This window comes from Rhamphochromis longiceps, linkage group LG7, assembly GCF_057381845.1.
Source record: "Rhamphochromis longiceps isolate RC_006_pf linkage group LG7, R_longiceps_female_GT1.1, whole genome shotgun sequence".
In the NCBI taxonomy this organism is placed as follows: Eukaryota; Metazoa; Chordata; class Actinopteri; order Cichliformes; family Cichlidae; genus Rhamphochromis; species Rhamphochromis longiceps.
Genome location: NC_140563.1, coordinates 54,973,179 through 54,985,279, shown reverse-complemented (window position 1 = coordinate 54,985,279; position 12,101 = coordinate 54,973,179). Strand labels below are relative to the sequence as shown.

At 38.5% G+C, this 12,101-nt stretch overlaps 1 protein-coding gene across 1 annotated transcript in view; it reads right to left on the bottom strand.

Moving 5' to 3' along the window:
- LOC146666374 (netrin receptor UNC5D-like) overlaps positions 1–12,101 on the bottom strand; it is a 195,277-nt gene that overhangs the window by 68,097 nt on the left and 115,079 nt on the right. The window contains exon 2 of the mRNA XM_085414373.1: positions 6,742–6,948. Coding sequence (XP_085270499.1) covers positions 6,742–6,948 — 207 coding nt within the window. The remainder of the gene's footprint in view (positions 1–6,741; positions 6,949–12,101) is intronic.

Below are 12,101 nucleotides of genomic sequence, written 5' to 3'. Positions count from 1 at the left end.
AAGCATGGCCAAGAAGCAAAGCCACATATCACTATGGTAACCAAACAGCTTGGGGTTTCAACAGGTCATACTGTCTTATTACATGCATGCATTAGAGCTTAGGTTTAGTAACTAGGTAAGACAAAAAAGTGAGAAAAAGAGCAGAAGTCATCAAAATACATTAATGTGAGAGAAAGGGAAAAAATATAAATCAGATCAATTCTATTATATTTACACAGCAATGATGACATACATAGTAAGGCCAAGACCTTATAGTACTCAACTGTTTCGCAGTGGGAAGGAAAAACACAATTTTAAATAGGAAGAAACCTCAGACAGAACCAGGCTCAGTAAGAGTGACCATCTGCTGAGACCCGAGAAGAAGAAAACACACATTACTTTCCAAGCATGCAGCATATGTGAGTGAAAAAGTGTCTGTGAAAGAGAAGCTGTCATTTCACCCCCCTGAGAGTCAGTGTGATGTGCAGTCTGACTGTCTTAGCCATGCTAAGGGCTCTGTGAGCAATAGCTTTAAGGTAGATTCTCATATAAACAAAGAGGACGGGTCAGTAATTGACAGGTAATGTTCAATATATAGGAAGAAAAATGAAAAACACCCGACCCAAAAATAGAGAAGAACCAAAGTCCTCCATCAAAGCAAGCTGGGCTTCAATAACACCTCAGCAGTGCCGCAAGCTGATCATCTCCATGCCAGTCCACTCTCAGGCAGTAATTTGTGACAAAGGAGCCTGAAGCAAGTATGTAATGTATAAAAAAGTTGAGCATTTCTGGATTCAAAAACATGCTTTTCATCGTTATAAACATGATTCTGAGTAAAATTCAGCTGAGGTATTTAAAATTAAAGGTTTATTAATCCAAATAATTAATCATTAAAGAAAAAAGTGCTTGTTACTAACAGTAAATTTCACATGGTACTTACATAGAATTTACATGTATTCAAATGATTTAAGTCAGCATTTTGAGCACAGTTCATTTTTTTAAGCGTTTATTGTGAATCATTCTTTGATTGAGTTTAGGAAATGAGCTAATAATTTGAGATACTGGTTTCTGCTTTTAATGAGTCATACAAAATACGTACATAATCATCATCATCAGAATGTCAGAAAATCATAATACGTGAATAGAATATCTTTTAGACATAAACTCAGACACAAAATGTAATGTTTTTTATCCTTTCTTTGTCATTGAAAGAAAGGGTTACTTCTGAAAAGTAAACCTGGTATTGAGTTGCTAAACTAAATGATTAAGATGCAGTCTTATTTTCTCTCACCCCGTAGCAATAACGAATAGTTTTTCTATTTTGCTTGCAAATTGTGCTTTTATATAAAAAAGATCAAAGAATGCAAGTGGAAAAGGCATATTATTTTTCCTCAGTACAAAAAAAAGAAGAGAAATTCACTTAAAAGTACTGTAGGGTATTAGAGAGCCACAAAGTGATGGGTAATAATGCTGCTGGCTATTATTTTTTCCATTTTAGTTGCAAAAGCTCATTACAATTTAACTGAACAAAACAAATAAATATGGAATGGGGTGATATCTGAAGAAAATGGTATAGGGGAAAAAATTATGCTGCGCTCGAAAGAACAACTCCACAGTGCACAAATGATGTGTTAAGAAATGATAATTTCAAGATTTGAAGCGATTTACTGCCTTCAAAGGGAGACTGTCAGAGTATGCAGTCACATCCAAGTGTGGGCTGTCACAAATGTCCAGGTCCAGTGTTTTTTAAAATCTAATGATACTGGCATTAATGTCGAAACATTTTGTTCTGTACTATTTCAGCCATCATCCAATCAAGTAGCTTTATGAGTTTGTAGACACTTAACGTAACGCCAGAGGGTCACAGCTTCATGCTTGTTCTCCCCAGCTCCACACCAAACTGCTCCATTTATTTTCAGTTTCTCTCTGCAGTGTCGGGTAACATGGTTGTGCACTGAGATGGTCAATAATGAGACAAATGTCCTCTTAACGAATACAAAATCCTTTTGAGACATTCTGACAAGTAGGATATATTTAGTGTTGTGTTTCTGCCCATCCAGTAAATCCAGTATTCAGTTGCTAGTGTGCGAGCGGGAAACTTTTCTTTTCTTTTTCCCCCAGAGGGCCACACTGGCTAAGATAAATTAAGGGCCACACATTGAATAATTGGATTTAAACATGAAGTGCAGAGCTGAATTATTTTAAACTCAATCAATCTGGTAGCTATGGCAGATCATTTTACAGTGAGCTATTTTTCAACACAGAAATGCTGATCCCTTGTTTCAAAATAGAAAATATAAACTTTTAAAAAAACTTTAAGATTACTTACATAAAACAATCCATTTACCCTCATGCAAACTTTTTAATTTACCATACATTTTACATGAACCACTGCAATTGTCCATGATAAAACACACTGCACTATGTTATGAATATATAATAGGTTGGGCATGAATGACATATGTTGAATGTGAAACATGCAAATGTAGAATGTAGCATTGCATTTTCTCAATCAAAAGAATTTATAATAAATGTTTTTTCAAACCATATAGTATTAATAATCGCTGTATATCTGATAATGTTTGTGCAAAGTGTTGCTGAGATATAACACATACAGACATATATACACTACAGTCATTACAGTAAGGTAAGCAGATTATTTTATAATCATGAAAATGTACAATTTACCATTAGGGTGCATTGACCAAAGAAAGTATCAATAACAGACACTTATAATGAATACATTAAACTCAAATGATTTCTGCTCTCTAATTACTTTTACTGTTTTCACTGGTGTATCTACCTCAGAGTTTAATACTACTTCAGCATGGACTAATGTGCCTGAATGAAGAACTTAATAGGCTAGTATTTATTGTTTCTGAACATGCATAGGATCCAAACGCAGGCACTTATAAAGGTGTGAGGGTGGTTTATTAAACACAAAAATATAGATGGACAAACGGTAAATGGAGAACTAAACTATACTGGGACAACTAAACTACTGAGCCTGAACAAGAACACGAACCTGAACGTGAAGGAAGATATGACCGTGACAGCAGGGAGAACACACGAACAGAACATGGTAGATACACAGACGGACCAGCAACTACAATAACAGAAGACACGACTTAAATACACACAGAGAAACACAGGGAGATTACACACAGGTGGTGGACACAGCTGGGAGCAATTAACGAGACGAGACAAGAGGTAAAACTGAACACATTCACAAGAGACGCAGACCTTCACAATAAAACAGGAAACAAGACCTCACTACACAAAGACGCAGACTCGACATTGAGACACAGACAGAAAATGACACACGGAACTAAACCCACACAAAACATGAGAACGCAAATCACAAGTAAACAGAAACATGGAGCTCTAATAATACGCAACTCAAACAATAGGCAACAATTCCTTAAACCTGAATAAACAGAACATAGAATTCAAATAGTAACTAACAAATCACAAATAATCAAGAAACACCAGACAACCCCAAAGCACTCCAAGATGCAGAATAAACCAAAACATAAGGAACTCAAAATGCTGGGTCGAACGGACCCAGAACCGTGACATATACAATACACGAGTAATGAAATAACTCTGGCATGGGTTAGATGTTGAAATATGCAGCAGAGGTCAGATGTCTATCTATCACACGTGTGTTTGTTTGCACACGTGTGTTTGCTTGCACATGTGTGTTTGCTTACACACATAAGAGGAGGGAATATCAGTAACTAGCAGTACAGACTCGCTGTGTTTTTCTTAACCTCAAGAAGCGAGCAAATATTTTTTAGTGACTGTTTTGTTTTCCTGAATATGTGCCACATGCGTGTGTTTAGTGACTCTGAGGCCTTCTAGTCACTATAAACTCCTCTACGTTCATCAGCTTGTCACTGACTTTGCCCTTATGTCCTTCAGTGTTCAGGTCAACCAGCAAGCTCTGGGTCTAAAAATATGTCACAGAAGTACCAAAAACAGCACTTCCAGAAATGCCCACTTGAATCTGGCTTCCAAACACAGACTGTATAAAATATGGAAATACCCCACTGAATCATTAAGGCTATTTAATGCCATCTATCCATTCTATGGTTGACGCCTGAGCCACAAAAACTGGGTCCATTTGACACGAGCCCCTCACCAAATACTGAGCACCTCACCCTCCCACTCCCACTCTTCAGAGGGAGATCATTTGTCCTGCGTGAATCCACAGTTTCATTCTTTGGACACTACCCATAGCTAGTGGCGGGTGAGGATGTTGACTTCACTTTCACGTTCAGTTCTCTCTTCATCCTAACAGACCACTACACCTATTACATTACTGCAAACACTGCACCAATCCATCTGTCAATCTCCTGTGTCCTCACTTGTAAGCAGACCCTGAAATGAGGATGATGATGGACCCCTTGTAGCTCCCAAATATGACATCTCCAAAAATGGTTTTCTAAGCTGAAATGAACCAATACGCAGCCAGGTGCCTAAACTGACAGAGAAACTGTGTAAACGCTATCCCGCGACCATCACAGGCAACAGTTCTAGCTGCAATGCTGTCTTCTCTCCCAGTTCTCAAATACTTATAAAAGTTATAATAGTTGGCTAACAACAATGGCTACCCCTTTTACCAAGATGGTGACAATGAAAATAAAACAGACTTCACACAGCAGTCGATGACATCACTGTGGCTAGATCCATATTTTCCACCTTCTGTGCTTTTCAAGTATAATTAACCCATTTCGAAACTCTTGTTGCAACATAGTTTAAGCACTTTATCAGGAAAAGGGAAATATAATTTGGTTTTTAGGAAAAAAGCAAAACATAAACAAACAAACAAAAGCTGGCTTCAAAATAGCAGTGTAGAGTAGTAGTGTAACAATAAGACCAGACTCAAAAGCCAGTGTGTAGTATGTTGTCATGCATGGTCCGGCTGTGTGTAGGCAGGAATGGAGGACCCAAATGTAGACTCAAACACGGAGACAGAAACTTAAGCTCAAAAATTTAAGACAGTTTTCAGTGGGAGAAATGTTTTCGTCACTCATCCAAGTGACTTCTCAGCTGACTGCAGATTTTCCCAACCTTATAAACAGTACTTTTGCACAATGACTGAAACTAGCACCGCTGATCAACAATGGGCTGTCAGGTCAGTTTCTTGATCATGCTGTGTGTAGTATAATAATAATAATAAAATGAACCTCATCAGAGCTGAGAAAGACAGCAGAGTGGCATAGGGTTTTGGCTCCTTTAATAACATTCATCTGATCCTACTGCTTTAATAAACTTAAACTTAATTTATTAAGTTCAAGTAAAAAATGCATTATGCTTAACAGAACTGTTCCAAAGAGTCTGCAGTATAACTGTAATAAACAAAATATAAATCCTACTTGTAGGAGGATCAAGCTGTCACTTTATGGGGGTGGTTTCTACCAGTTTCTCTATATATAGGTACATATGTGTATATGTTTGATCAAATATTTTATTAAATTACTTTGCAAGAGCTTCTTATCTTTACTGTCACCACATCTTTGGTGCTATAACAACAGTTGGAGGACAGAAAACAGTCCTCAGAATAGCATTAAAAATCTGAGTGAGTTTAACAATTCATCTAAATACAGATGTACATGGAAAACTTAAGTTTTTCTGTGTTCTGCCTCTGTTTTGCAAAAGTTCCTCAAAAGTTCAGAATAAACTATTACGATACATCTTCCAGCAGCCAGCGTTTAGAACATCCTGACACAGTCCAGGTCAGAAAAAACTATTTTACTTGAGGAGATACTATTCTGTCTCTGGAAACCCTTTGCCTTCTGTACATCCCTTTCCTTATGACCGTCCTACTGGAGACGGATATGAGTGGTGATAAAAAGCCAGATGGGAGCGGAGCTATGAATCCAGACTAGAGGCAGTAAAAATTTAGAGGTCCGTTGTTAGCAGTGAGAGGAATTAATGCATGCTACTGTGTGTTAAGTGAAGCACCAACCATCATTCAACTAATACATTTTTTTTTACAGTTTTAATTTTTGAGTACGGGTGATTATGTGTATTGTGAACAAATGGATACAAGACCACAAATAAAACGAACGTTTTTTGAAATAAAAACAGGAGCTGCTTGCAAGATACGCTTGTAAAAAGTTAATTACAATACAAGCACATTATGAGGAAAAAGGGAAGTATAATTATTTTTGTTTTACAGCTAAATTCGCTGTATAAACACAAGTGCAATCATGAGATATTTATACCCATCGTGAGGTGATGCAACAAAAACTGACAAGAGTATTAGAAAAGAGGGAAAAATGCCTCTGTGGTCTGAATGGATTTATTTTGAAGTTAAAACAACAACTGGATTTCAGTAAGTTGCATCAGTAAAAGACACCATTCAGAGTTCAAAGTCTAATCCCAAAATTGAACAAGTTGATGCGTTTCATGCTCTAACAGTTGTCATTTCTGCTCAGATCAAATGTGACACAGAGTGTAGTCTGTAGAAGTGAGGCAAATACATTTACAGGGTTGGATGTAGCCGTAGGCATTGTCACAAAGCCCCATTAGCAAAGTTCCTGCTTGAGACTTTCAGTGCTTGCTGTCTGCGATATGAGTGATATTCACATAATGTAAAATGCCAGATACGGTTTGACAGGGAGGATGGAATTGAGTATTATGTGTACATTTACACATCATGTGTGTATACAACTCTTTTAATACACCATACACTATCGCTATACACACATCCTACACATGTTATGTATGTTAAAAAAAACCAACTTTCTGTACCTGTTGTGAGGTCAGTGTGCTCTTGAGACATGTGCTGGCTCTGGTGGACCCATTCACCATTGCACTTGAAGAAGATCTGGAGCGCAGGCCGAGCTTGACACCGGAGCTTGATGGGATTACTTTTGACAATGTAGGCATCGACAGGCTCCTCCAGGAAGTGAGGCAGGGTCCCAGATTGTCCATGTTGGAGGGCTTCACCTCGTTGACCTAAAGGATTAAATGAGAACGAAATTCAGACTGATGAAACAATAATGCAAGATCATGTCTGATCATACCTTATCATTGTCATAGCAACCCCGAGCTCCTGCGCTCCCTAGTGCACGTATAACAAGACTAATTCAGGCAGATTTTGCAGCAAGAGCTGACACACAAGTGTGAGCATCCAGTGACATTGTAGTACATATAAAAAGAGCTACTTCAATAATTTTAACAAAGCACAGTGCTGTGCAACAAACACAATAAAACTTTTCTCACTAAAGGTCAAAACAAACTTGCTTCACCACAGGCAAAGACACACCGTCGACTACAACCGTCTGCAAACCTGGAGATACTAGCAGCTGGTGATGTGCCACCCAAATGTAAATTTACTTGAGTTACTGTTGATTGATTGATTGATTGAATCTTTATTTTGAACATGTTGAAAAAGTATAAAAAAATAGAATTAAAAGAGACAAATGAACAAAGCAAACAAAAGGAAAACGAGCAACCACAACTCCAAATAACGTCCATGTTCAAAAAGGAGCAGGAAGAAGCATAAGCTTATTTAATCCCACCCCTTTTCCACTATCTAGTATCAATAGACTACAGAAATTTAAAGTAAAAGTTAAAGTAAAATGCTAATCAGTTATGTTACTTTTCCTTAAAATGTCCAGGGAAAACTCTACTTTGGCTACTTGCTTGGCCACATCACCTACTAAACAATAATCTATCATTATTAATTAGAGTATGCAGTATTTCCATAATATTGGCTATTACTCAGGTGGTAGAGTGTGTTGTATAATAATAATAATAATAATAATAATAATAATAATAATAATAATAATAATAATAATAATAATGATCATAAGGTCAGGGTCTTGATTCCCAGTTTCAATAGTCAGTGTTTGAAGTATCGTTGGGCCAGACACTGAACCCCAGGATCTACAATGTGAATTTTAGATAATAGTGCTTGGGTGTAGAAAAAGTGACTGTGTTTGGGTGAATGTAGTACAAAGTGCTCTGAGTGCTCAAAAGTGATTAGAAAGGTGCTATATAAATCCATATATCATATAAAGCTAACTTAGCTGTCTCTCTGCATTCCCTCATTTCATCCTCTTCCTCTGGATTTCTGCAACCAGCCCAGCTTGTGGTCTTTACTACCTCAGTCACATTAAGTTGGTGCACAGTTGTGCAAAAACAACAAGAGAGTGTCAACACCTGAGCTTCAGTTAGCATCAATAGTTGACTCAACATATATATTATTTTCTTAAGTTTAAAAAAAAAAAAAAAGGTAACAAAAAACAGCAGCGAAACAGCTTTGCTAGAAAGTGAAGAATGCCAATTTTACGGGAATTTCTCGGGATAACTGAGATATGAGGTAAACCTGCTATAGTGCTAAACATGAAATATAAACACTACTTCACAACCAGCTAGAATTTGAGTGATGAGACACAATTTTCAATGAACAAACTGAATTTATGGACAGCACTCCCACAAAGTAAAAATAGCTATTATAAAAAAGTTTAAGTGTAATTACTCCAATAAATATCTCACTGAAATTGATCAAGATACAGACATCCTAATGTTGATCAGGAAGATCAATGATAGTCCTATAAAAGCAGCTTTGGAGTCAGTTGTTGGTGTTCACTAAAGACAGCTAATTCAGTTTAAGAATTCACTGAACAGACACTGGCAACACATTAACAGGCATTACTCCCTTCTTCCTTTGCCCATCTGAGATGTGTTCCAGTCGGCACACGTTTTGCTTCTTCTGAGGCCCACAAGTGTAATTACACTCTGACTAATCCCCTAGTTTGCTGGAACCTCTTTCATGCAAGTGTGAAGGGTTTAGTGAGGCAAACCGTCCCGCACACCTCCCCTCCTGATACCAACTCCCCACTGCACACTGCACTCCATAGTGATGTGTGTACCTCTGAAAAATCCCATCAGGATTAGAGAACCCACTCTCCCCTTTTCTCTTCCTCTCTCTAGCTAATCTAATCCTCCTACCTTTCCTGCCGGATGTCTCCTGATCGAGGGAAATAGATAAAAAGTGTCTGTGTGATTCCTTGGCTGTGAAAATCACAGCACTTGCCTGGTGTTCTCCCCACCGTGCGACACATTCACATTCACATTCTCTCCCTCATTCCTGGAATTGAAGCTGAACAAAGAGACATGCTTTTAATTTCAAAATGACTAGCCGCAGGCAAGCTTTTCTTGTACAGAGTGCTCCAATTTGTTTTGCGAACGGCACATTGACATGGCATGTTTGTGTTTGGATAGATGCAAAACATAGACGTGAGAGCGCATCCAGAAAATGATAGATGGGAGCAAGAATACGCAAACAAATCGCTGTCAAATAAAGCAACAGCACTCAGAGTAATGACTCTTCTGGTAATAGATCAGGTATTATACTAATGCTTACCAACATGGCAGTTTAATGCCTCTGCTATTAATACCTGTACCATCAACATCTGCATTAGTAAAGTATTACAGGTTTATTTCACTAAGTAGTCTGTTCAGGTTTTCAGTTTTTATTCAGCTGTTTGGAACATAATAAGACAGATACAGGAAAAGAACCTGCTCTGATTTAAAATGCTGGGTAATTTCGGTGTATAACTGGAAACATAAGGACTTAAGTGTTTAGGCAGCAAGATTATGTTATTTGCTCTTGAAACTACTGATCATATATCACAAACATCAAGCAAAGCCTATACTGTAGGATGCTTCTTTGCTTGTTAACGCTGTTTTAGAGAAGATGGGTTGAAGTGCTTCTAGATCCTGGTACAGTCTTTAAAATGTAGGTGTTCCTCAGGGAGCAGTCCTCGGTTCCCTTATGTTTAAAATGTGTCATCCAAATGCAATGACCACATTAACAATACATCTCTCAAAATTTCTAAAGATTTTTAAAATCCTGGGTGTCTTAAACCTTACTGTCGTGCAAAAGTGATAATAAAATCAGCATTGTTTCATCTTATAAACACAGCCAAAGAAACTTGAAAACTAAGTTTTAGAAAAACCTACATCACCCCCGCTCCTAAATCTTTACACTCACTGCCAGTAAGCTATAGGATTTAAAGTCTTGTAGCATTTCTTTACATGGAGCTGGCCCTAAATATATTTTTGATAGGTCTGAGCAACACAAGCCTACTACACACCTTACATCATTCAGTACTGAACTGGTAGTGGTTGTAAAATCAAAGCAAGGTGAAGTAACCTTTAGTCCAGTCCACACACACATACATAAAATCAGGCTTGGCTTGAGGTATGCACACATTACTTCCTGCAAGTATTCTGCAATTTGGCTCAAATTACGTTATACTTTTTAACATTCTAGCAACATGCACTCTTTCAGTTTGTGGCCAGATTTTATACTGGTTCATCTGCATGTTCACAGGACAGGCTGAATCTTCTCCTATCAATATTTCTCGTCGCTGTCATTCAGGGAACCGTTGCACCTTGTGCTTTCATGGTTTTCACAGTGATCTACAACCAATGCCTTCGCCTGGCAATAACACATAAGGGGCACCAACACATCTAGCCCACTCTGAGAGGAAAACAAGATATCACTGCCAAAGGGCTGAGTGATGGCTCTATTAAACACCCTCTTTTTCTTTTCCTCTCCCTGCCTCTCTATCAGCATCACAAGCAAACAAACTTTTGTACCATAAACACAAACAGTCTGCTAATATAACATTAGCTCTAAGGCATCTTTAAAGGACACCTGTTAATGTTTCAATTTAACACGCCATCTCCTCATATGCAAAATTACAAGCAATGTGTGGTCTCTTTTGTCAGTTCAATATATTCCTCGCTTTTGCTATCTAAAGAAAATGAGGGGGAGAAGCCGCTCGCTGACTGGACTAATTCGGTAAATCTTTTGGGTGGTAGACTGTTTCCCAAAGAGAAAGATGACAGCTGTGATTCAGAAAGACAAGCTGGTGTTTGCCAAATTCTCCTCTACATTCAGCACACTCAAATGTCCCATCGCTCTCCTGTATCCATGTCAAACATCAGCTGAAGCTATGGAAAACTGACATCTTGACACACAAACTGCTGAAGATCATGTAGGTACTCTGACTGTGCCAGCACAAACACAGGGCTCCAACAACATGTCCTCTTCCTGCTGTTTCTTGTTTTATGCCTATCAAATTCTTGGCACCTGATCAAGATGCCTCTAGGACAGCTCCCTTTGAAAGGTTTTCTGGGTGAGCCAAACTGGGAAAGACCCAAGAGCTCACTGGAGAGCTTTTGTATCTTGTCTGGCCTGTCAATGCCTTGGGATCCCACAGGAGGAGCTGTAACATGTTGCTGGGAAAAAGGACATCTGAAATACCTTCCATAGCCTGCTGCCACGGTGACCTGACTTCGATAAATTGATGAAAATGGATGGATGGAAATTTATCAAATTCAGACATTATATGGACTTCCACCCCAACCTTAGAGTTCAGACTACAGATCATGACCCAGATATTACGTGTGCACTTCTTCTGCTGTTTTCCCTGCCAGTAGCCTCTTGTGTCTCTATGCCAAACCTTTAAACTTCTCCTCGCCCTACAGTTACCTTGATATCCCCACCACCTGCATCACTTGACCTTCCAGCCTCCCTTCACATCTGGTGCTCATTCCTTTATCATCAGTTTAAATATATCAGTTTTTTTTCCAGATAGTCTTCAGTAGGCTTATAGCATCCCACAGAGCTAGGCTAGTTTGTGCCCGCTTTATTGTGACCTTTGCCTGAATCTGATATTTGTTTGTCTGGTCTTTGTCTGTGTTGTCTGCTTCTACCTGCATGCTACTGACATTGGCCGATTTAAGCAGAGCCTTTTTGACCTTTACTTACTTAGTCTTCTGTTTTGGCTCCCGGGGATTCACTGATGCAATAACCCATGTCTCTATATCAAAATATCACGAAAGAGGAGAAACTATACTGTTTTTGGTCACAGCTTTCATAGCGAGCTATCAATATGGAAACGAAAAGTTAACAACAAGACCTCTTCTCACCCAGCATCTAGTGCAAAAAGGCTTACCATGATCCACATTGCCTTTATAGATATTTTCCCCAATGTCACACAAAATCACACAACCCACATTCCACACAAAGCCTGTGAATGGCTCACAAATGGCATGTATATTCCATTTCCTGGCAGAACTGATTGCAG